Source organism: Triticum urartu, chromosome 3 (genome assembly GCF_003073215.2).
Source record: "Triticum urartu cultivar G1812 chromosome 3, Tu2.1, whole genome shotgun sequence".
NCBI lineage: Eukaryota > Viridiplantae > Streptophyta > Magnoliopsida > Poales > Poaceae > Triticum > Triticum urartu.
This window is the reverse complement of record NC_053024.1, coordinates 624,505,899-624,532,612: the sequence shown is the minus strand read 5'-3', so window position 1 is coordinate 624,532,612 and position 26,714 is coordinate 624,505,899. Positions and strand designations below refer to the sequence as shown.

General features: G+C 45.8%; 1 protein-coding gene across 1 annotated transcript; it reads right to left on the bottom strand.

The window, feature by feature from the left end:
- Positions 1-14,866: 14,866 nt before the first annotated feature.
- LOC125548887 (RING-H2 finger protein ATL73-like) lies at positions 14,867-15,705 on the bottom strand. Its single transcript, XM_048712410.1, has one exon. It carries the CDS (start codon positions 15,636-15,638, stop codon positions 15,012-15,014), a length of 627 nt encoding a protein of 208 aa, XP_048568367.1. The 5' UTR covers positions 15,639-15,705; the 3' UTR covers positions 14,867-15,011.
- Positions 15,706-26,714: the final 11,009 nt, after the last annotated feature.

Sequence of the window (26,714 nt, the reverse complement as noted above, 5' to 3'; positions counted from 1 at the left end):
ACCTTAAGCCGCCACTACGGCCAGGGACCCGCCTCAAGTCGCCACTGCTCACGTTGAGCAGACATCATCGCTGTGTTTTCTTGGCCGGCCTCCGCTGTCGTTTCCTGCACCGCGAGTCGCTGTTCAGTTTCCGACCCACCGCCTTTTGGGTCTGTCCTTGACCCGGCCTGACTGCCGTGCCGTGGGCCGCCTTCACCATCATTTCCTTTGCAGCACAGCATACAACCAACGCTGGATTCAAAACCACAGCCTCGATGGTACTTCAATCAAGACGTTCTGTGAACGTGCAAGTTCACCCTATGTGAAACAAGAAAAAGACAAAGAAGGAAAGGACGGGCAGGGTGTTGTTATCATTTTGCCACTTAAAGGAATGAGGAGATAAAATCTGCCCAGAGTCACGTCAAAGATGCCAGGCAATTTGACCTAGCACTGGGTTGCTGGATGTTGTCCATAATTTCAACTATGGATTTATCGGCGTGTTGAAACTTGGTCTGCTCCGTCTCAGTCTGTCTGACAAAAAAAATGCCAGGTGATATCAATCAAAGTTTATTTTATTAAACATATTGTTTTCATCAAAAGAACAATTACTTTGGTCTGTATATTTTTATGTGCAACAAAGATGGTGCCATATTGTGCCTATGAAGTGTACGTCAGCACCATCACACATTGGCGTCTGCGCCTGCTTACTGATGGAACAGGTTTGCGCAAGTCGCTGCCCGTGCAGCTTAATCTACGTCAACCCGCCGGAGCCGTGCTGAGCCGCCCTTGCCGCTTTGAGCCACCGGGGTTATATTAAGTCGCTGGTCTGCCTGAGCCACCTTTGTCGCGATAAACGGATCATCCAACGTCCAAACAAATCAGGTGATATCCATCCAAGTTTGATTTATTAGCACATGTTGTTTTTGTCAAAGAACAAGTTTATCTTTGCCTTGGTCTGCAATATTGTTTATGCAAGGCAATTATTTATGACAAAAAGTGATATTATACCGCGGAGATGGAGACACGCCAACATCTTTTGGCACAGGTGGTCGTCGTTATTCAACGAATTCCCGCACCGGTTTACAACACCGTGGCCGTCTCTCGCGACCGCACCAGCTTACAACGCCGTGGCCGTCTCTCGTGACCGCACTGGCTTACAACGACGTGGCCGTCTCTCGTGACCGCACCGGCTTACAACGTCGTGGCCGTTTCTCGCGACCACAGCGGTTTACAACGCCGTGACCGACTCTCCCGTCCACACCGGTTTAAAACGCCGCGGCCGAAAAATCTGTCAGCACCCGCGGCTGACTCGGCCGTAATTGATTTCAGTTTCACCATGGTGATCATCAACTCCGCGGTGATAATTGCTGACCTGACGCATCAGGTGAAATCCATCCAGCATATTTTTATATATTATATATTGCTTTCTTTAAAAAAGCAATTACTCTGGTTTGCAAGTTGTCCCATGTAGGATTCAAACCGATCTATATCATGGTTAATTATGAAGAATCTCAAGCCAACTCCTCAAGTTGTCTTAAGACTCGGGGGCTACAATGGTATGGCTCGGCAAAAATTAGCCGGTTTCAATGAATTCAAGAACTCCGGGTCATTGAAGGGAAGATAACCCGACCCCGGAAGCTACTCTTTATTGGCGAATATTTAAAGGTCGTCAGAAAAATTTCCGGCTCAAAATGAAGATTCCAGTTTAAAATATAGCTCAAGAGACATCTCTCTCCCGCAAAGCTTTGAAGCTATCAAATCCGGTTCAAAATCTGGCTCAAGGTAAATTTGTCTTTCACAAAGTTTTGAAGTTTTTAAATCCGGTTTAAAGTTCCGGATTCAAAAAGATTTAAATCTCTCGCAAGTTCGAGTTCTCAGAAAAATTAAAGGTTGCCAAAAGAACTTGCTGCCATGATGCGCGGTTCAAACTTGGATATCCTGCCTTACGGCTTATCTTATTATGGTCACTTGGGGGCTTCCTGTTCAAACATAGGTCGTATTCGAACCAAAGAGAACATAGATGTCGATACCCTTTCGATTGGCAAACTGCCGAACCTACTTGGGGGCTTCTTGATCATATCCGAATCATAGCTCAACCCCTTTGGGAATCGACGTGGATCGTATTCGAATCAGCGTCGTTAAACAACTCTCAAGGTCATTTGGGGGCTTCCTGTTCAAACATAGGTCGTATTCGAACCAAAGAGAACATAGCTGTCGATACCCTCTTGATCGGCATCGCCAAAGCCACTGGGGGCTATATGATCGTATTCGAATCTTAGCTTAACCCCTTTGGAACGGTTTACTGATCGTATCCGAATCAGAAGCCTCAAAAAGTTTTATTCTGTCTCTGGTAAAGTTTATTGCATCCACAATTACTTAACTTGAGACCTTTTTAGGATTATATCTCAAATATATATAAGTGTTTTATGCTTAACCCGGCTTGACTTTTGATTATAAGTCGCCAGTTTATGACAATCATCATCTACGTGAAAGCATTGGCTTCTAAGGATTGGGTTATCACCCTTACTGCACAGGTTATGTAAGCCGGCAGTACAAATTCAATATCACAGTAGTTATATGTGAGATATTATGACTCGCCCTGGTTTTGACGCTAAGTCGCCAGGGCATATGTTGTTTAAACTCTCTACAAGATTTGCAGAAATATGACATGTAAATGATTAAGTTCAAGCTCATTACCAAAGTTGATGCTTCAAAATGATTATCTGTTCTGGATTTTTCTCAAAAGGCTATAAGCCGCCGGGTCATGAAAATTCCGGTTTACAATGAAGGCGTATTGAATCGCCATCGGCCAAGAGCCGCCGGGTATTTAAACTCCAGATTTACTTATCAACAGATAAGGTATTTGAATTCTTTAAAATAGCCAACATGGCTGGATTTTCAATGATGATATTGAATGATTGAGGTTTTCATACCGGATTATATTATTCAAATTTTGAATAGCCAACATGGCTGGATTTCTATTATGATTATCAATAACCAGTATTATGATTGAGGTTTTCAAAGTCGCTTTAGCGCCACAGCTATTATCTTTATCAATGGGCATGATTTATTTTACAATGGAGGAAATAGTCCCGAGTCGCTGTAGGCTTACGACCCGGCACTTGGGGGCTACATTATTCAAGTTGAGGTTATATCAAATATGCAAGTCTCATGTCGCTGCAAGCATGCACCATGACACTTGGGGGCTAATGCAAAGTCATTTTTATTGGCCTTATTGAAGACCCGACTCATCCCATTGTAATGAGCCGGCCCTTGGGGGCTACCAATTGCTCCTGTTAAAATTCAAGATACACAAGCCTTATTCCATTATATATTAAAGGATCCACTGCTCAGTTGGTAAAGCATAAAGCTCTTAACCATGTGGACGTGGGTTCAAGCCCCGGGATGGGGGTTACATCATATGATATTATTTTCAATGAAAAGTCCCAGCTTAGTATTATCTTACTAAGCCGGCCCTTGGGGGCTACACGTTACTGCTCAAATTTACATCATCATATTTACAAAGTCCCTGCTCATTATTACATAATGACTCGACACTTGGGGGCTAATGCATATTGCTTTGCTTAAGACAATTCTAGGATGACCCGGCTACACAACTGGATTTCATTTAAAGCCATGGTGATAAGTCCCGACTTATTCATGCTGATTAAACCAGCCCTTGGGGGCTACAGGTATTATGGATATAAGGGAGAAATATCTTCAAATTTTCAGTTTGAGTAAATCAGATTGACCTGGTGTCTGCAAAAATCATAAACCGGCGTCGGCGACAATTATGACTCGGCATCATCTATTTATAACCCGGCAATTTTGGTAATCATAAACCGGCAAGTTTTATATCTCAAGTCGGCTGAATATAAGTTGAATATTTGAAGACCAATATTTTTGTCAAGTCAGAGCATTGAAGGCCGACTCAAATGGATGCTTTATTTACAATATTTCTTCTACAAGCAAATTGACTACGAAGTTGGTCCATTGACCCGGATTTTCCAGAAGGAGGAGATGACAAGGACTTAAGGATGATCAAGTGCCGGCTTACAAGAATATTTAACCCGGAGTGCAACCTGTCAATTTGTTCTTGTGTTTATGTTGCAGATCAGTTTAACATGGATAAATCCAAATTAAACTTGGGGGCTAATGTCGGGGATATACCCCGCGGTATGACCCTGCCAGATGTATAACCCGGCCGGACTTGGCGACTCACTAATGACCCGCCATGACTGGACGACTCACTAAGTGACCCGCCCGAGCCTGGCGACTTATGGGTGACCTGGCAAGCGGATCGAAGGAGCGACAAGACCCAGGGGCCCAAGAGGCTCAAAGCCCAGAAGGCCGGCTACGTTATTGTAGGCCGGCTTAAGAGGAAAGGCGTGAGGAATATCTCCTTTACGAGGAAGCAAGACCCGGACTTGTAATCAACTTGTAAAAGAAGATAGACTAATCCTAGTCCTACTAGGACTCCACATGTAACACGCCCCTCTAACTTATATAAGGAGGGGCAGGGCTCCCCAAAGAGGGACAAGCAACAAGAAACAATATCTAGGGCTAGACACCTAGAGGAGAGCCGGCTTACGGCGACTTCCTCATAATCATAATGAGACCTAGCCACAAACAGCATGTAGGGTTATTACCGGATGATGTTTCCCGGGGCCCGAAGCTGTCTAAATCCTCGTCTTGTGTGTTGCGTCTCTCGATTCCGCTCAACCCCTTCAAGCTACCACATAGATGCGTTGGCCTCGCGACTAAGTCCTTACACTAGGACATCTGCCGTGTCAATTCCACGACAGTGTTGATGAAGATGTTGATGGAGATTGCCCTCCCCAAGATGGGAGAGTTGGTGGTGATGATGATCACGATGATTTCCCCCTCCGGGAGGGAAGTTCCCCCGGTGGAATCGCTCCGCCGGAGGGCAAAAGTGCTCCTGCCCAAGTTTCGTCTCAAGACGGCGGCGCTCTGTCCCGAAAGTCCTATCCTTATTTTTTCTAGGTCAAAATGATTTATATACCAGAAGATGGGCACCGAAGGTGGGCCTGGGTGAGCACAACCCACCAGGGCGTGCCTGGGCTCCCTGGCGCGCCCACGTGGGTTGTGCCCACGTGGTGGGCCCCCTATGGTACTTATTTGCTCCAATATTCTTCATATATTCCATAAAAATTCTCCGCGAGGTTTCAGCTTGTTTGGAGTTGTGTGCAGAATAGGTAGCCTGGCGTAGCTTTTCCAGGTCCAGATTTCCAGCTACCGAAATTCTCCCTCTTTGTGTATACCTTGCATTTTATGAGAGAAAAGGCATTAGAATTACTTCAAAAAGCATGTATGAGATACATATCAGGATGCAAAATGGACGTATCACCTCCCCCAAGCTAGAGTGATACTTTCTCCTTCATGAGGTCGAAAATTATATATATATAATTCCGATCACGATGAACTAGATGCATAGGATAATTTTTTGGTGAAATTCAAATTTCAATCGATTCCAGTTCCAAGATCCAATATCATCGCATAGCCTATACCATGTCAATGCTTTTCCCTTCAAAGATAAAGGTAAAACCTTCTTCTTAACTTCATCTCCGGTAAACCTGCAAGCTTAAATAATCCACAAATTTCATCCACATATATGAGATGCATATCAGGATGTTCAGTTCCATCTCCTACATAAGGATTAGATAGCAGTTGTTCTATCATACCCGAAGGAATTTCATAACCAATATTTTCAGTAGGTGCAGTAGGTTGCGGGGCAACTCTTTGTGTTTCCAGTCGAGGTGAACATACCCCGAACAAACCCCTCAGATGATGGTTTTCCATAGTAGCAAGTGATAATAAATTTCAGCACGTAATATAAGTTTTTCCTTACCGATTTCCACTTACCAAGAGTGCTTCACTCCCCGGCAATGGCGCTAGGAAAGAGTCTTGATGACCCATAAGTATAGGGGATCAATCATAGTCCTTTCGATAAGTAAGAGTGTCGAACCTAACGAGGAGCAGAAGGAAATGGCAAGTGGTTTTCAGCAAGGTAATTTCTGCAAGCACTGAAATTGTCGGTAACATATAGTTTGATAGCACATAATTTGTAACGAGCAAGTAATGGTAATGGTAAATAAACTACAGCAAGGTAGCCCAATCCTTTTTGTAGCAAAGGACTGGCTAAAACGGTCTCTTATGATAAGCAAAGCATTCTTCAGGGCACACAGGAATTTCATCTAGTCACTTTTCATCATGTTGGTTTGATTCGCGTTCGCTACTTTCACAACTTGATATGTGGGTGGACCGGTGCTTGGGTGCTATTCTTACTTGAACAAACCTCCCACTTATGATTAACCCCCTCGCAAGCATCCACAACTACGAGAAAAGTATTAAGATAAAATCTAACCATACCATTAAACATATGGATCCAAATCAGTCCCTTACGAAGTAGCGCATAAACTAGGGTTTAAGCTTCTGTCACTCTAGCCTCCCATCATCTAATAACTACTCCACAATGCATTCCCTTAGGCCCAAAGATGGTGAAGTGCCACGTAGTCGACGTTCACATGACACCACTAAGGGAATCACAACATACATATCATCAAAATATCGAACACATCAAATTCACATGATTACTTCTCATGTGACCTCAAGAACGAAAGTAACTACTCACAAATGATATTCATGCTGAAGATCAGAGGGATATTAAATAGCATAATGGATCTGAACATATAATCTTTCACCAAATAAACCATATAGTAATCAACTACAAGATGTAATCAACACTACTAGTCACCCACAGGTACCAATCTGAGATTCTGGTACAAAGATTGAACACAAGAACTAGGGTTTGAGAGGAGTTGGTGATGTTGAAGATGTTGATGAAGATTGGCCTCCCAAAGATGAGAGGGTTGTTGGTGATGACGATGGCTTTGATTTCCCCCTACGGGAGGAAAGTTCCCCCGGCGAAATTGCTCTATCGGAGGGAAAAATTGCTCCTGCCCAAGTTCCGCCTCGAGACGGTGGCGCTCCACCCCGAAAGTCCTCTCCTTATTTTTTCTAAGTCAAAAGACCTTATGTACCAGAAGATGGGCACCGGAGGTGGGCTGGGCTAGCCACAACCCACCAGGGCGCGCCCCAGTGTCTTGTGGTCACTAGGTGGCCCCCCTCCAGTAGTTCTTTTCTCCAATAATTAATAAATATTCCAAAACCATTCTTCGTAAAATTTCAGCTCATTTGGAGATGTGCAGAATTTCAGCTGCCGGTATTCTCCCTCTTTGTGTAAACCTTGCATATTATGAGAGAAAACGCATTCGAATTACTTCATAAAGTATTATTATGCATAAAAACATTATAAATAACAGTAGGAAAACATGATGCAAAATAGACGTATCAGTGCGGTGCTTGGATCGGATTGGATTGCGACACGAGTAGGACTACGTCAACTATGATCTTTAGATCGTTAACGCTTTCGGCCTACTAGGGTACATAGACACACTTCCGTCTCTTGTTGCTAGCATCTCCATAGATAGATCTTTGGGTGTCTCGTAGGGAGTTTTATTTTGATTTTCCATGCAACGTTCCCCCTCATAAACATGCGGTCATGATTATCGAGTAGAGCATTCGCTTGAGGACAAGCGAGGTCTAATTTTGGGGGAGTTGATACGTGCATTCTGCATCATTTTTTCCTAATGTTATTATAGTGTTTTTGATCAATATTTCACTTTATGATGCAATTCTAATGCCCTTTCTCTCTTATTATGCAAGATCTACATGAAGAGAGAATTTGCCGCAGCTGGAATTCTGGACCTGAAAAGACCTATAGCACAGATAGCTATTCTCCATAGCTCCAAATGACCTGAAAATTTATTGAGATTTATTTTTAAATTTATAAAAAATACTGGAAGAAGAATCACCAATAGGGGCCCCACCAATGAGCCACAAGCAGGTCTCTGTGGCCCATCTTCTCCTATATGAAGCCATTTGCCCTAGAAAAAAATCAGAAAAAGACTTTCGGGATGAAGCGCCGCCGTCTCGAGGCGGAACCTGGGCAGAAGCACTTTTGCTCTCCGGTAGAGCGATTCCTCCAGAGATACTTCCCTCAAGGCGGGGGAAATCGAAGCCATCGACATCACCAACATTCCTCTCATCGTGGGAGGACACTTCTCCATCAACAGCTTCATCAATACCATCTCATTTGAAACCCTAGTTCCTCTCTTATAATCAATCTTTGTCTCAAAACCTCATATTGGTACATGTGGGTTACTAGTAGTGTTGATTACATCTTGTAGCTGATGCTATTAGGTTTATTAGATGGAAGATTAGATGTTCAGATCCTTAATCATACTATAGTCCTCTTATCTTGAACAGTAATATGATTTGTGAGTAGTTTCGTTTGTTTTTTAGGTCATGTAAGAAGTCTTGTTCGACACTCTTACTTATAGAAAGGTCTACAACTGATCTCCTATACTTGTGGGTCATCAATAGTCAAGATTTTTTATACACATTTAACATTTTTCATATGCTTGATTAACATTTTTGAATACTTGTTTACCATTTTTTCAAATGCTTGACTAATATTTTATAAATAGATGAACACTTTTTTTCACATACATTGTATATTTTTTCTATACGTTTTTCATATATATGAGAAACATTTTATTTATATAGATTTTACATTTTTCAAATAGAACTTTAACTTTTTTAATACATGGTCAACATTTTTTCTATACACACTTTAAACATTTTTCAAATGCTTGATATAAAATGATTTTTCAAATACAAGATTAACATTTTTATTGATACATGATCAAAAAATTTATATACATATTAACATTTTCAAATGCATTATTAAGATTTTTTTTCAAATACATGTTTGACATTTTTGAATACATGGTCAACATTTTTCAAATGCTTCACTAACATTTTCAAATATATCTTTACCATTTTTTAAATGCTTGGTTAATTTTTTTAATACAATGAACTTTTTTGAAACACACTATTTTTTGTACACAGTTTTTGTATACATAAGAAATATTTTATTTATACACATTTATCATTTTTCAAATATTTGATTCACATTTTTTTTCAAATGTTTTATGTAACGTGTTTTTAATACATTTATTTAGAACATTTTAAAGTATAAACGACAGTAAAACAAGAAAGAAAAACATAAAGAAAAAGTGAAAGAAATCACGGAGGCCATGGTCTCCTGCGCTCCTGAGCCGGTCCATTTAGGCAGGCACCTGACGCCAGAGCAGACTAGGTCTTGCTATAAGCGAGACATAGCGCTGCCCTCAAGGACGCGAACGTGTGTGTTCGTTCGTTGTGTCCTTCTCATGGCTTCGTGAGGTCAACTAAGCTAGAAATATCTAGTCAACTCGTTAGCAAAGTCGCATATGCACCTACAAGAAAGTCACATGTGATAAACAACAAATGGATATGCGCAAAACAAAAAAAAAAGAACAAATGGAGCCGCATCGTTTTTCCACTCCAGCATTCACTTTCTACGGTTCTACCAAGTGCGATCCGAGCTCACAGAAATTTTTACAGCGTAGCTGCACGAGTAAAACGCCGAGCATTAGTCACCCCGCAACAAAGATCCACCCCCTCCTCCTCCGCCGCATGATCGCGATCTTCGCCGCAAGCGACCGGCTAACTAACGAGCTAGTACGATGTGAGGCACCATCTCTCTGTCAAGTCCGAACATCCTCCTCAGCTCATGCCTCGTGACTCAGAACTCCGTCAACACCTGACACGACTCCACCGGCCGATTGGACCACGGACGGCACAAGGAGCTCCGCCATTGGAGCACTGTCGCCGCACTACCACTCGCCGCCGCTGGATCCATCGGAAACCGAACTCCCGGGGTTTAACAAGCCCAATAATTGCCTTTCTCACAAAGTTTGACGTAACAGACGCTGCTCCTCTGACGCTGGAGGCCTGCAGGGTGATACCCCGTTGGTGCTTTCAGCACTCGGGGATCTGATAAGGTGATACGCATATGCCTAGCCTAGACCAGAGCCCTAGATCTTCATAACGAGCACGTGCGTTACGTAGTGGTGGGGGGAGCACAAGTGGCTGCATTATTGGCAACTGAAAGTGTATTTCGCCAGGGGGCGCGCGCTGCGCGCTGCCGTACACAGTTTCATGGCCTGAAGCTTCCACTAGTGGAAGGCCTGAGGAGAACCCATTAGGCGCGTCGGTACGTGAGGCAATAATGCGGAAAAGGAGGTCCATGCGGTGGCTGCAGCTAGCAACCCACTCTGGCCGGCCGGCCGGCCGGAGAGCGCATGCAGGAGGAAGTTTCCCGGCTACGTGCGAGTTAGAATCGTGTTTCGTGCATCCTCAGTTTAGCTTTGCTGTCGAGCTAAACAGCACTAATTAAAGAAATGAGAATGAAGGTTTGATGGGAAAACAGTCAAATGTGGCACATGGTATTCTGGAGAGGAGCAAAGGCTCTTTGTTTGTGTGAACTTTGGAGTGTTATCGTGGAGTGAAAGTTGAGAGTCGGTGGCGCGTGGCGGCCTGACATACTTCAGACCCACGTTTATGTCTAGTTGGACTCATGATGGCCTCATTAGATGAACTATCAAGCAAGCATTTCTTGCGGGATTAGAGTGAGCAGCAAATTACAATCTTAATTTACTTCCTCCTATCAAAATTAATTGATGCAGCGCTCTAGTACAAGTTTACAATCTTAATTTAGTAGCATATTTTCTACAACAGAGATGTCAAAGGGCAAATCATGGTATCATGGTCGTCACACCTCACAAGTGAGACCACGTCAGATCCATCTTACTTACAAGTGCTAAGGGCATCTTCAGCCGTTGGCCTTCCAGGAGGGGCAAAAAATCGCCCCCTAGAGGCGCATCGGCGCTAAACCGCGCACTGGGGGCGTGATGCCCCCCAGTCGCGGCCCCTCACAAGTTTTTAAAATGTTCAAATTCGGCGCAAACACAACGCAAATATGGGCGAGTTCGTTCAAATTTAAACATATTTTATAAAAAAGAAAAAAAAACTACCGCGGGCTACCCCCGCCGTCTCCCTCGCCGCCCGCCCACGCAGTTCTACATGCCGAGGAGGCTGTAGAACCGCGTGTAGTCACCGCCGTCGTCGTCGTCGTCGTCATCGCCCCCGCCTACGCCTCCGCCGTCCCTGCTGCATCCCTCCCCCGGTTGGCGCGGCGGGTTGGACGGTCCGGGGGCGTCGTCGTCGTCGCTATCGAGGACGACGACACCGTCCTCGTCCTCGCGCCCACATTTGCGGGCGGCGATCTCCTCCAGGGCCCGGCGTTGCCGGATCATCTCCTCGCGTAGGTAGTCATCGCGCGACCACCGCATGGCGTCCTCGTCGGAGAAGCCGCGCCGGGCTATCTCCTCGTACTCCGGGGGGAGGCTGGGCTTCACCTTGGGCTCGACGAGGGCGCCGGAGCTGCAGGTACGCGCGCTGACAGGCGTGTCCTGGGGCTCCGGCTTGACGGGGCGGAGGTGGAGGCAGGAAGAGCCGCCGGACGAGGAGGAGGACACCCTGGTCTCCATGCGCCTCGGTGTCCAGGAGCTTCCCTGGCGGCCCGGCGGCGTGAGAAGGACGGGGGAGCGGGGTACTCGAGGCGCGGCGTGTTGCCGCCCTCGATGTACTCGAGGACGGACTCCAACGTGCGCCCGGGCACACCCCACCACCGACGCCGGCCGACGGCGTTGAACCTGCCGGAGGGCACGACGCCATTGGTGGCCTCGAGTTGCTCGTCGTGCCGGCGGCGGAAGTACGGCTCCCAGATTGGGCTGTCGGGGACGTACCGGGGCCCCTTCCTCGCCGCACGCGGCAGGGACGAGCAGATGCGTGCGATCTCCGCACGCCGCGCCGCGCCGGTGGGTACCGGGGGCACCGGCATGCCGCCGGCGCTGATCCTCCACGCCCCGGGCACCCGCATGTCCGACGGGACCGGGTACTCGGCCTCGAAAAGAAGGCGAGACTCGTCCTCGTGCAGATGATGGCGCCCGAATCCGTTCGCCGCCGCGCCGTCGCCTGGGAAACGCTCGGCCATGCTTTCTCAACTGGTGACGGCGAGAGGAGGAAAGGGGGAGAAATGAGCGCGTCGTCGGTGGATGATCGGGGTGAGTCTCTCCGGCGCGCTTGCAGTCGGCTTTTATAGGCGGAGACGCCGCGTGGTAGGCTTGGCCGGCGCGCTACGCGTGGCGTGATTGCGTGGCGGCCGAGGGACGCGTCGCCCAGCCTTCACTGCGCCGCCCGTGAGGCATCAATGGAGGCTGACCGGCGCGGCAGCACGCGCCAGCTTTGGCATTGATTCGCCGCGGGAAACGAGGCGATGAGGACGACGAAGGGGCGAGAAGAGATTAGAGTCGCTGACGCGGCGGGCCCGCGGCTCTTCACGCCAAAAATGATTCGTCCGGCGCCCTCGAGCGACCCCTAGCGCGTTGGGTTCGGGTTGGGTCCGCCGGCGCCAATTTCGACCCGAGCCGGCGAAAACTGGGCTCTTGGGGGCACGACTGGGCCGATTTTTTGGCGCCGGCGGATGAAAAAACGTCTGGGGGGCCTTCTTGGGGGCGCGGCTGGAGATGCCCTAAGATACATGCGAGGTGCAAAGCTGTACCTTGTAATCGTGCAACTATGTTTCATCTAGGAAAAAGGATAAAAAAATAGCATGCCCTACCTGGCTACCTCTGATTTTCTTTAAGCTAGTACGTTGAAATTTTACATGTCAACAATTTTTTAGCTGGACTAGAAGGAATCACTAGATATGATGTACAATTACTTGGTGTATGCCACTATGTCAACATGTTTGCACAAAACTACTAAAGGTTTTTCCCTTGAACCACTTCACATGAGAGTCTAGCAAAAGTGTTCTTCTAATCCTGAGCTCAAATGCTCCTCCATGAACTGTAAAATAGAAAAACATTCAAAATATTTTGATCTTTTGACAACAAACATTGCCTTAGTTTTTTTCCTGCATGCAAACATTGTGACGAAATCACATTCGTCGAGTTCTGGGAGAAAAATAACAAAATCGGCACTCCAAAATGCTTTAAAAATAGTCTTTTCTGGAGAATCAATTTCTTTTCTTTTCCCAGAGCATTACGAATGTTTTCTTAACAAAATTTTGGGCGCATGTAGAACATTCAACAATGTTTGTTGCAAAAAAATCATTTTGGTTGACTTTTTTATTGTTATTTATGAGGGTGCATTTATGCTCAGAAGCAGAAACTCCAAATCCAAGAGCTCGTCGAGGGACTTGTTACTCTTGGAGACCACCACCATTGTCTCAACGATCTCTTCGAGAAGCTTGTGAAGCAACCGAAATCTTCTTGTGAAGTGTCCCATCTCCATGCATACTGGATCGAGGACAATTCCTCGAGAGAAGAGTGACTCGAGAGAGGGTCCGCGCGTTGGCACCACAACAAAGTATAGAATAGGTGGATGTTTGAACTCCGGGAAATTTCTTGGGTCTTCATACTTGATATTATAAACCTTCTGCATAATTCAATTTGCTTGCTAGTTTCCCTTATTTGCAAAACTTTCTTAGCACGGGCTGTTGGCGCACTTCCTATCATATTTAAGGTTTGTGCTTGAACAAACTCTACTAGGTTGGTTCCACATTAGAATTAAGTTACATATGTAATTGTTTTAAAACACTAACACCCCCTCCGAGGAAACATCTAGCTCACCTAGACACATGTTGATTTTAAGATATATTCTCTCGAATTATAGTAATAAAAATATAGTACCGAGATGGAAAGGAATACCGCTGGCGCATCCTGTAAGTTGAGCCACCACATGAAAAGGAAGCGGTATTTGTCCTCTTCTTAATGTTTTATGGAGCTGGAGTGACCTAAAAAGACGCCATAGTAGCAAGATAGACAGAGAGGATGGTGGTAGACTACGAAGGGTTGAGTGATGTTTATTTTCTGCTACTCTATTTCAAAATAATTAAAGTTTTAGGTTTGTTCCAAGTCAAGTTTCATTGAGTTTGAATATATCAGTGTCTATAAACCAAATTTGCTTCGTTGGATTCAGTATGAAGTATATCGTCATATAATATATACATTTGATATTATTCGCCGAAAAAATATTTGATATCATAGAACTTTGCAGATTTCTCTATCGACTTGATCAAGCTTTTTTTACCCACAAAAAGGAAAGACTTGATCAAACTTTAAAAAGTCTAACTTAAGATATTCTTACACCATCTATCGCAGTGAGCCGAACATGTCCGGTTGCCCTACCTTTTGTTGACATGCTCCCAAGAACCCACATAGCAGCACTTATGATTTCTCATGGGTTCATCCCTTAACGGAAGAGGTGTGTCTGTGTTGTGTGTGTATGTTTCTGAACATGCGTGTGTTAGTGTGTATGCAGGCGTGCGAGCATGTGTGAGAACGGGTGATGCTGCCTATGGAGGCACCTGAGTAGGTGTAAACTGTCGATAGAGTAGAATAGGGTGAGAAAAGAAAATGAGCTAATGGGCTAGGCCACTTCAAGGGATGACCGTATAAACAATTGCAGTCCTTGGCCCAGATATCTTCAGTGGTTAGTGGGCCGTTTTGATATATATTTTTGGCAGATATAATTTGCTAACTTCATGTCGGAACAACGAACCTGGATAGCCCGAACGTCGTTGTCCAACAAGAATGCATAATCGTGTCTAAAAAAATACTAGGATGCATAATTTGCATAAAAATATCCTTAAAAAATATACATTGCTTGAGTGTATGTGTGTATATATGACCGTCTCTGATTGTACCGTGTAAAAAACACATAAATTGCACAAAAGTTTATCCATGTGGTTTCACTCGCAACTTATTTCATCGGACATTCGGACACGGGTCACTTCTACTGCCTCAACAAGATATGCAACAAGAAAGATCACGACCACGGTATCACAGACGACAACAGAGCTGCAACAATTTTTTTTTTAAAAAAAGACGACAACAGAGCTGCAAAATTGTTCACTATTCATATATTTTTTTCCCACCGTTTCACTAGTACTGTACAATTTCCTCGAACGATTTTTCACACACATGTGGCTAGGTTGTCTAGATCGTCTCGAGCTGTGCAGCGTCCACGTGCACCTGCACGGCCGCCGGCTCCTCGGGTCGGGCCTGCGGCGCGAACGGCTCTTGCCTGCAGGTGGGGCACGTCTGGCGCGCGGAGAGCCATCGGTCAATGCACCGGACATGGAAGCCGTGGTGGCAGCGCGGCAGCACGCGTACGCGCTCGCCCTGCTTCAGGTCGGCGAGGCAGATGGCGCACTCGGTGGAGCAGCACACGGCGAGCTCGATCCCCGCCGAGTACTCCATCGTCGGGATCGCCCGGATGGCGGCGCCCTTGCCCGCCCGCTTCTTCTTGCCGCCGGCGCCGGCTCCGGCGTGCAGCGCGGCCCTCTCCAGGCCATCGGCCTCGGCGTCGCCGGGGGCCTCCGCCGGGCCGTAGCACACGCGCCGCGTGACGCGGCACGCGCACTGGACGAACGCGCGGACCACGAGCGCCACGACGAGGACGCAGAGGAGCAGCGACAGGATCGAGATCACCGTCGCGTCCACGGAGCCGAAGGGGCTCGAGGGCGGCGTCTGCCCCGACGGGCCGGGCGACGCCACCGCCACCGCCGGCGTCGCCGCGGCGTGCGACAGAAGCCTCCTGGCATGCATGCGTCCCACGTCCATCGTAGCAACCTCTACTGTCTCCTGTACTCCTGCTTGTGCGTGTGCGTCTGTGTTTTTTTTTCGACAAGCGGGAGAGTTCTCTTGTGGCGCGGCGAGAAGCCGCTTATATAGCAGCTGAAGGGGGACAATGTGCATGGCATTTTCTTTCAAAATATTTCGTGTCGCCATCGCAGTAGTGGGCCTTGTGTATATGCTGCAGGCGATCGATGAGGGAGATGTTTCGTGGAATGTGGAGCAGCCGAGTCACTCAGGGAGATAAGAAAGATGCACTTCGCTGGGTGGCGATTCCGAACGGGCGGCAAAATCCGGAGAAGCTTTTGACTGGAACACCGAAATGCTTTCTTACTGTGCGTATTGGAGCATCGGTCAGAACACTGTAACGCTTTCAGAGGCCACGCCTCAAATCACACGCAGAGCTAGTATCTCGCGTGGGAGCATGGGAGCATCGGCCATGCATGGGCATGGCCCATGGATTTCAGGTACCATCAAGTAGGGCACCTTTTGTAGTTGTGCAGGATGATTAGTGTGGCGCAAGTGCTACAGTGTCGTTGTCTCAAGCGAAAAGCACAAGTTCTCAAACGTTCTCAGGGTTCAAATTGATGCAAACCACTATGCTTCTGCTTCAGTGCATCTAGTTTATGTCCACAAGTACACAAGATAGATGCAAAACCACTATGCTTTGCTACATCTAGTTTATGTCCACAAGTACTCAAGATAGATACAATACCACAACATGCCGACAGTGCTGCCTGTCTAGAACGAGTTCCGTAGGGCCACGACGTGCCAAGAGGGGTAGCTTGCTCCGGAAACTCGAAAAGTAGGGCGGGATTTGCCAGACCGCACTTACGCCCATCATTAGCGATTAATCTAAATTTTAAAAGTCCCGATCATAATCCTGCATGTCATTGGAGCCTCCACTAACCGCGACCTGCCAGCGCGCCAGCGGGTGACAAGTGGACCGGCGGGCGCCAGCGTGGTGCTGACTTGTCTATACGCGGCTGGTTCGGCGCAGGCCGCCTTCGACGACGTGGCGTCCGATGTGTCTCTCTCTGTCGTTCTTGCCGGCTGCTTTCAGTTTCTGTTGGCGCCAGTGGGTTCCCGCGTGGGAGTGGTCAGGAGAGACGGCATGTATGGGCTGGGCTGGGCTGGGCTGGGCTGGGATAAAGTCGTGCGTTCATGGGACAAATGTCACCTCACCCACATGAATTTTCACTATATTTCAAATCTTTGTAACAATTCCTATTGGTCAATAGCGCTAAAAAAAACTCCTATGTTTTGCAAATCCTAGAACCTAGAGGATTGTTCTAAAAATGTACATTTCAAATTTTGATATATGCAATCATACTACATTTCCCACACATGAAGCTGTTTTTTTTCCTTTGATCCTAGAAAAAATAAAGCTTCGCCCAAAAAAGAAACAAAAAAATGTACTCCCTTCTATCAAAAATAAGTGTTGTGGTTTTTTAGTTCGGGCGTAGCCATTTTCTATACTAGCATTCATTTATTTCTAAAGGAGGCCTTGGATCCATTGATCAAACTAGCAGTACACACCTCTCTGAGAATAAAGAAAGTACATCAAGATCTCTGAGGGTCGATTGTCTTCTTCATCCTGAATAGACCATGGTGTGCCATGGTCACCGTGTCTTTATCGCCGAAATGAGTCAGTCGCTATTGATTGCAAACGGGAAGTAATAGAGCCATGTCCCTGCGGGATGAGCATCCTAGAGAAGAAATCTTCAAATCAGTCGCCACCGGAAGATGCACAAATCCAATACCCCAACCTCCAAAGAAACTCACAGGCTCCGCAAGGCCATCGAAGGCCGCACCAACGTGGCGGCGAAGAAGCTGAAGAACAAAATTGCAAATGAAGTTACTGACCCCGTCATGCCGACAATCCCTAGAAACCATAACCTCACTAACTAGATAAGTCGGCAAGAATTTATGCCATCAAGCCACTGAGGCCGCCACAAACCGATATTATTGAGATGAGCTCCACCGGGTAGATCGAGGCCTCCCCGCACTCCAACACCAGTGAAAATCTCCTCCCTGGGTTTGAGTGGGAGAGAACATATATCTTGCTAGCCCATGATAACTTACTTTTTATATACTAGCAATCATCTATGTGCACTATGGACCCTAAAACAACTATGTCCAATGAATGTTCTTCACAATAAGAACTATAACCAACATATGCTAGTGTACCCTGTCATGACATGTTATGTTATAATTGTGTGAATGTAGATGTAATTCTAGATCAGATACAACCTAATTCACAGTCTGTTGATGTCAATGATTGATAAATAGTAGCATGTCCAAATATACTTTTATATTTATTGATATTGTTCTTTATATATACAAAATATGTATATGGCAACCGTGTGGCAGATTGGGAAACTGCCACACGCATCTAACGCCATCAATTCTCTCCTGATTTCCTTTCCTTTCCGGCACGACCTCCCGATTTCTTTCCTTTCCCGCACGTCCTCCCCGATTTTATCGGGCACACCCGCTCGTGCCTTCCTAATTTTCGTATAATCGTCATTTATGGCCCCACATGCCTTCTCGATTTTTAACAAAAATAATGCTTGGACTAGGATTTGATCTCTGGTCTGCAGGTAATTGTTGGGGAACGTAGTAATTTCAAAAAATTTCCTACGCACACGCAAGATCATGGTGATGCATAGTAACGAGAGGGGAGAGTGTGATCTACGTACGTACCCTTGTAGACCGACAGCGGAAGCGTTAGCACAACGCAGTTGATGTAGTCGTACGTCTTCACGGCCCGACCGATCAAGCACCGAAACTACGGCACCTCCGAGTTTTAGCACACGTTCAGCTCGATGACGATCCCCGGACTCCGATCCAGCAAAGTGTCGGGGTAGAGTTCCGTCAGCACGGCGGCGTGGTGACGATCTTGATGTACTACCGTCGCAGGGCTTCGCCTAAGAACCGCTACAATATTATCGAGGATTATGGTGGAAGGGGGCACCGCACACGGCTAAGAATATGATCACGTGGATCAACTTGTGTGTCTAGGGGTGCCCCCTGCCCCTGTATATAAAGGAGCAAGGGGAGGAGGCCGGCCGGCCCCTATTGGCGCGCCAGGAGGAGTCCTCCTCCTAGTAGGAGTAGGACTCCTACTAGGAGGGGGAAGGAAGTGGGGAGGGAGAAGGAAAGGGGGGCGCCGCCCTCCCCCTCTCCTAGTCCAATTCGGATCAGGGGGAGGAGGCGTGCGGCCCACCCTGGCTGCCCCTCTCTCTCTCCACTAAGGCCCATATGGCCCATTACTTCTCCCGGTAGGGTTCCGGTAACCCTCCGGCTCTCCGGTTTTCTCCGAAATCACCCGGAACACTTCCGGTGTCCGAATATAGCCGTCTAATATATCCATCTTTATGTCTCGACCATTTCGAGACTCCTCGTTATGTCCGTGATCACATCCGGGACTCCGAACTAACTTCGGTACATCAAAACTCATAAACTCATAATATAACTGTCATCGAAACCTTAAGTGTGCGGACCCTACGGGTTCGAGAACAATGTAGACATGACCGAGACACGTCTCCGGTCAATAACCAATAGCGGAACCTGGATGCTCATATTGGCTCCTACATATTCTACGAAGATCTTTATCGGTCAGACCGCATAACAACATACATTGTTCCCTTTGTCATCGGTATTTTACTTGCCCGAGATTCGATCGTCGGTATCTCAATACCTAGTTCAATCTCGTTACCGGCAAGTCTCTTTACTCGTTTCGTAATACATCATCTCGCAACTGACTCATTAGTTGAAATGCTTGCAAGGCTTATGTGATGTGCATTACCGAGAGGGCCCAGAGATACCTCTCCGACAATCGGAGTGACAAATCCTAATCTCGAAATACGCCAACCCAACATGTACCTTTGGAGACACCTGTAGAGCTCCTTTATAATCACCCAGTTACGTTGTGACGTTTGGTGGCACACAAAGTGTTCCTCCGGTAAACGGGAGTTGCATAATCTCATAGTCATAGGAACATGTATAAGTCATGAAGAAAGCAATAGCAATATACTAAACGATCGGGTGCTAAGCTAATGGAATGGGTCATGTCAATCACATCATTCTTCTAATGATGTGATCCCGTTAATCAAATAACAACTCTTTTGTTCATGGTTAGGAAACATAACCATCTTCGATTAACGAGCTAGTCAAGTAGAGGTATACTAGTGACACTCTGTTTGTCTATGTATTCACACATGTATTATGTTTCCGGTTAATACAATTCTAGCATGAATAATAAACATTTATCATGATATAAGGAAATAAATAATAACTTTATTATTGCCTCTAGGGCATATTTCCTTCAGTAATTAACAAAGGGAGCTAACCACCTCACCTATGACACTCATTGTTGAACATTCTAAGGGAAATATTTTTTTTTTGACTTGTTTTTACCTTTAATATGTTAGCACTGAAAAACTTTTTGTTTCAAGCATCGTGGTAACTTTGATCATTGGGAATAAATTTATTGAACCCGCCCCCCGGTAATTTCTGTCAATAGCACGATAACATTCACGCCATAGACCTGATAATTTAGATACAAACATCGTGGTAACTTTAACCATTGGGGAAGACAAATGTGAAAAGATACCCGATATTTTATGTGTAAATAGATGGTAATATACGCAACACACATCTGATAACTGAGGTAGAAGCACCATGGTAACTTTGACCGTAGGGAATTTTTTTTTTTGAAAAGATACTCCGGTATCTTCTGTGTAAATAGCACGGTAGTATACCTCCCTCCCCTAACATTTTTATGTGTAAATAGCATGAAAATATATGCACTGCGATAACTAAACACCATGATAAGTTTTTGACCCATGGGGGGGGGGGGTTGTTGCTGAAACATATCCCTAATAAATTTTGTGTAAATAGCATTGTTCAAGATATCTTCCAATATTCCGATAAATTGGCCGATTTATCGCTTATCGTTGTCTGGCCGATAAGATAAATCGGCTGATAAATCAGCCGATATGGCGATTAATCGGTCGATATGCCGATAAATTGCCGATTTACCCCTTATCATGGGTCGACCGATAACTTCCCGATAAGCGATATCCCCAACATTGGTAAATAGCATGATATTTTAAGCACTACGGGCTTGATAGGTTACCTAGAATCATCATGATAACTTTTTGCCCCGGGAAAAAGTTGTTCAAAACATCCCCAATAATTTTTGTGCAAATAACATGATAATATAAGCATCGCATAACCGATAACTTGTAATATAAACATGATGGTAACTGTTTTTACCAAAGGAAAATAATTTGTTAAAAACATACGCTCGCCTCGCGCGTGGGGCTCTTGGATGAACACAACACATGGCGTGCCACGGGAAAGTCACATAATGTTTAGTGTCATGAGGGGCACACGTGCTATAGGCGTGATAAGTTACGCAAAAACATCATGGTAATTTTTGACCTATGGAAAAAGCTACCGAAACACACCCAATTTTTAGGTGCAAGTACCATGATAATATACGAACCGTAGACCCGGTAACTCATGTAGAATCGCCCATGGTAACTTTGACGAGGGGGGGGGGAGGTTGATGTACATATACCCTGATAACTTATGTGTAAGTACCACGGTATTTTACACATCGAAGACCTTATAACTTGTGTACAAAACACAGTGGTAACTTTGAAGGGGTGTAGTTGTTGAAGCACAGTACCTGATACGTTCTATGTAAATACCACGGTAAGTTATGCAACACAGGACTGATAACTTGCATACGAATATCATGGTAACTTTGTCCTGGGGAGAAATCATGTGGTAGACGTGAAGAAATGGCAGTTTTCTCGGGGGTGAGCGCCCGAGATGTGCGGGAGAAGCAGGTTTCTCGGGCGAGCCTGCGGGGTCATTTGGGAGGAGGCGAGGTGAAAGGACGAGGGATCGTATGATACTTTAAAATGAAAGAAATAGAGGTGTGGCAATTTTGCTTATATGGTACACGTGTGCCAAATATCACAGTCCTTATATATATTTGAAAGAAACTCCCTGAGAGTGCCTACCCCAACTTTCTGGGAAGAGCAGGGGCGGGGCAACATATATTCATTGGGTTCAGTTGTTGTTTATTGCTATTTTAAAATATACGTCTACAACACAGTGAACCCAACGATAGAAATTTCTAGCTACACCGCTGCCTTATAGGATCAACGAAACATTCGTTCAAAAATAAAAAGTTAAACATAAACTAGTTTTACAAAAAAGTTTGTTAAATTTTGTCGATTAATTCTGGAAAATGCATCTTTTATAGGCTTAAACAAATATGGACAATAATGCGTCTTTTTTAGAGTCTTTTGAACTTGTCATCTCTAGTTTCACCTTTTTGCATCTCGATATTCAATCATATCACAGGTAAGGAAACTATAGAAACCACCTGCACAAATCTCTAATGTTTTGTCGCATGAATCTCACCCTAGATATGGAGTATCCAATATTAGCTGAACTTATAGTTTTGGGGGACAAACCCCTTATGCCAGTAGAAATGATGCTTGGTCACCTGTTGTTTGGGAAGAAACCCACAACACAAAAAGAATAAAATGAGAAAACCACTAAACAAAATAGACTTGATACCGCCATCACACTCACCGTGGTAAGTCAGACCAGAGCGCGGGGCAACAATCCATTGGGCCGTAATCCATTTGCCCACGGGATCAATACAACACATCAACCATGACAATCACACCGAAAAAGGAATAGAGTTGTGAGACCCTATTCTGCGGGGACCCACAAACCTTGGTTAAAGGAAATTGAGGTTCTCCCACACTACAATATCGAGTAGGTCACTATAAGAGGGAACCAACGGGGACGGTGGTTAGGATATATCCACTAAGCAGAAAATTAGAAGCAGGGTTTTGTTTTCCTTTGAAATAAAGTTCATGTTTGGATAGCAGCCCAGAGTTGTCGTGCCAAATTTTTGGCATTGGCCGACATGCCAGGCGTCCATCCGGTTGGCAGCCAAATTTTCACATCACAACCAACTTTTTGGTCACATGTTGAGATTGTACGTCCGAGTACCGGTGAGTTCGTGGTGGTGAACTCTTTCACCAATATTTTGGCACACCATGCTTTGGTAGGGTTGCCTTGGGCTTCATCCAAACAACTCTAGTATCACGCTCATGACATCTTCAGTAATACGTGGTTGGCCTTTACTCAAGGTGTCTTTTGAATTTGTATCAAGTTGCTTTAGATAAAAAGAATGGAGATAAGTTTTTTTCCCTTGGTTAAGGTTGATCCATCTCATCTAAGAAGAACACCACTTTCTTCAGTTGTTGAGACGTTTTCTCTTTGGCACTTATTTTTTCATTTTAATTGTAACAAATGCACTAATTTGAAACATGTGAATGCGAGAATTAATTGATCCAAAAACACTAAGAGGTAACTCACAATAGAATAAAAGGTGTTATCGTGTCTAGGCATTCTCTACTATTGAACATGTTATTCATAATTTTTACTCACTTCCATGGAAACTGTAGCCTGCAAGTCTTTCCAATTATCTTCTCTATCCACAAGACTACAAATATAGTTTGATTTAGAAATTTTAGACATTGTACATCCATTATTTACTACCATTACTCATAAGTAAACTTTCTTCCTTATCCTCCTACTTGTAGATATAACACGGGGATCAAAGAATGGCATGGAACGAAGAGATGTACATGACGGTCAGTCTAGAACACGACTCAACGACCGATGTGATAATGCACCGAGCTAACCCATCCCCAATAAAATGCACATTGGGGAGGCGACTAGGGTTACCCCCGCACCGCCACTCCTAGCCCCCTCGTCTTCCACTCCGCCACCGGAGGAGGCTGCCGGGCAAGCCCGTGCGGCCGCTGGTGAAAGTGGCGGCGGAGATTCCGTCGCTCCGGCCTCTGCGGAGGCCTTTAGGCTCCAGGCGGCGGCCTTGCTTGCAGAGGCTCGCGGCTGACGGTGCTCATGGGAGAGGGTCGGTGTCCTTGGCGGCGACGACAAGTGCGGTTCGTGGCTGGTGGTCTGCTCTGGCGGTTGTCCTAGCGTCAGATCTGAAGTTTCCCGTCTGGTCCACTTCCCGCCAGATCTCGCGCCGGTGATCTTGTCTCACCGGGCTGATGGTGTGGCTGGGCACGGTGGTGTGAGTTGGGTTCGGGAGAAATCCTTTGGTGGCTTGGCCATCCACGTCGGTGAGACCGCCTGCGAGTGCTGCTTCCCTCCTTGGAGGCACCAACGAGATCCCTTCTCCCCACCCCTTCTTCTCCGACCCAAGATTAATTCATGTTATCCCTTGCAGATGCGGCGGCTGCAACGCTCGGTCTCGTTACCTCCACGGGGGTGCCGTTTGGCTAGGAGAGGTTGGTGTGTGGTGCCATGTGGTTAATTCCGTCTCCTGACCCTCCCTCTCGGACGGAAGTCCAAAATCCGCACGATTGGGCGACGATGATGCCTTGCGCGTCGTACCCTTCATGAAGGCGCTGTTTGGGGAGGCTTGGGTGTTCGGGAGAGGGTTGTTCTGGCGGTGGTGCGGAGGTTCGCAGGTGGAGCGGTGTGTCATCTACCGTGTGAAGACGATGAGTATTGGCGGCATGGTGCAGCTGGATCTTGACGACGGATGTGTCTGGATGGACGAGCGCAGGAAGATGGCGCTGTTTGACGCCGTGGCGGCGTCGTCGACAGGCCTGTCAAGGTCGATGCGTCAATAACTGCTCTGAACATGGATCGGTGGAAGATGATGGTGACGACCCATGGGAGTGAGTCAGACCAATTAATGCCCCTGATGACGGATTCAGACATATTAATGGATTATCTTGTAAAGTCCATGTGAATAATTAATAAAATAGTTGCATGCATCTTCCAGATGCAGAGCCGGGGGTCATCCTCCTTTTTAAAAAATGCACATCACCATGAACATATATACCTTGACCATCGTCACGACGTCACGCATATACAGAGCTCTGCATCAGATGTCTCTGAATCATATCCACTACAGCTTTTCGTTTAGATCGAGGAGCGTGGATGTGTTCTGACTGATGAAGCAGGAAAGATTAAAACCGCATCTTGCATTGGAGCAGGATACAACGACACAACAAACAAAAGGTTTGAGGATGATCGTATCCTCACACCCAGATGGAGGAACAAAAGAGAGAGAAAGGGAACAAATTAGGAGAATGACGGGTAGGCCCAGTTAATGTCTGGTGATTACATCTCTCGGTGTTAGCTGCTACCAAGAGATTTAGATACAGCTATGAGCTCAAGATAAACAGCAACCAATGATCGACCACGCGTGCACACCCTCCCTGTGTTTTCTACACAAAAGAAAGAAAAAAAAGGCGTTCCAAAGAACAAAGGCGCTTGAAAAAGAGAAGGGCTGTGTTAAGTATACCACTAGGCAGTTCATATGCTTTTGCACAGGCAGTGAGAGGGCCTCGTAGATCCTAGCCACGAGATGCTATGCTACTTGCTCTTAAGGTAGGTTATCTCAAGCAGACGAGCTGTAGTTCATTAGTCGAGGTGGCTCTGGAGTCTGGATGGCCAAGAGCCTAATGTCCGTGCAGGCGCACGCGGCTGTAGACCAACAGCCATGTCATTTGATCCCATCCTATCCACTACGGCAAGCAACCCAGTCCAAGCATTGCACTGCAAGTGGCCATAGTTAAGCATGCAATAATGGGCTCGGGGTGCAGGAGTAACTACTATACTCGACAATTTGTAATCTTGTATGTTTCATCCCTTCAGGTACTCACGAGCCACAAGACCAGAGCGCAAATAAATAAAGAGAGAACCTTCTATCCTCTCTTTTCTGACGAGGGGAGAATGGATTCTCAGTATGTACACATAGATCAGTTACCCATTTCAACTCTTCCGCATGAAGCTGCAGGAATCCTCACTCCAGTTTCAGCGAGAAATAACTTCAGCTTCATCGACTCAGAAACAGTGCCGGGAGCTCTTCTCATGCATCTGTTGCTTGTACGGCTGTACTTTGTTTAGTGAGATGGTGGCACTGCATGCTCTACTGCTAGCATGCGTGGTAAGGCATGTCTGATGCGGGCAATCCGATCTTTAAATCCAGATCGAAACCCACTTAATTGGCATACTACTTTGGGCGCGTGACGGACTGTCATGTCAGTCTAGGCGATGAGGGCACGTACGCGACGAGTGTCGCGGATTGAGCAAAAAGTGCATATCGAGGCCATGCGCTTTTCATACGTGTGATGGCCTCATGGGTCAACCTAATGACGAGTCCATGCCACCTCAAAAGTGCACTAACCCGTGAAGAAAGAAGATATCTAAAGTGCACTTGTGTGTACTTTCCCGGGATATCTACAATCGCCATGGCGCAGGTGGCAGCAAAACATAGCTGGGGTCACCATGACCTGGGGTGCAGTGGTGGTGTTTGGGTGTTTCTGTGATCCTCTTGGGTTATCTCTCTGATTTTGATGCAAGTGTTTGATGATTGAGAAGCATTCATATATATTAGGTTGGTCTTGTTCTGCTTTTATGGAGTATCATACATTGATATCATGCGCATATGATACTAGCTATATACTATTATTTCCGTGGTACATAGTATCATATGCTGGTATTTCAGATTACCTCATTTATCGTCTTGCATGACATATAGTAGCACATTATTTTTCATTATGATATGATAAACACTTTTTTATTTATTTAATTGTATATCATCTTAGTAAATTGTCTAGTTGACATGCATGATATTTGCTATGCTATGATAACCTCACTACGGTAGTTCTTAGTCTGTTCTTCGGGATATGCTCTGAATGAGAGACTTGCTGGTTGTTTTCATGCGTATAGGATGTTGCTGTGGGCGAGACCCTGCCGCTAGTTATAAGCTAAGTTTGTGCTTTTACATTCTAAAGACATTAATCCCAGCTGAACTCATAGTTGTATGCTGAACTGAAAGTGAATTAGAATGTGTACTTCAACCCCCACAGTTCTTCCTCAAAGGAATGGTATCAAGGATCCATATGAAGCGCAACCTTGTAAAACATGCAACGCATATACACTTTCATACTTACATACTGGCCCTATGGTCAT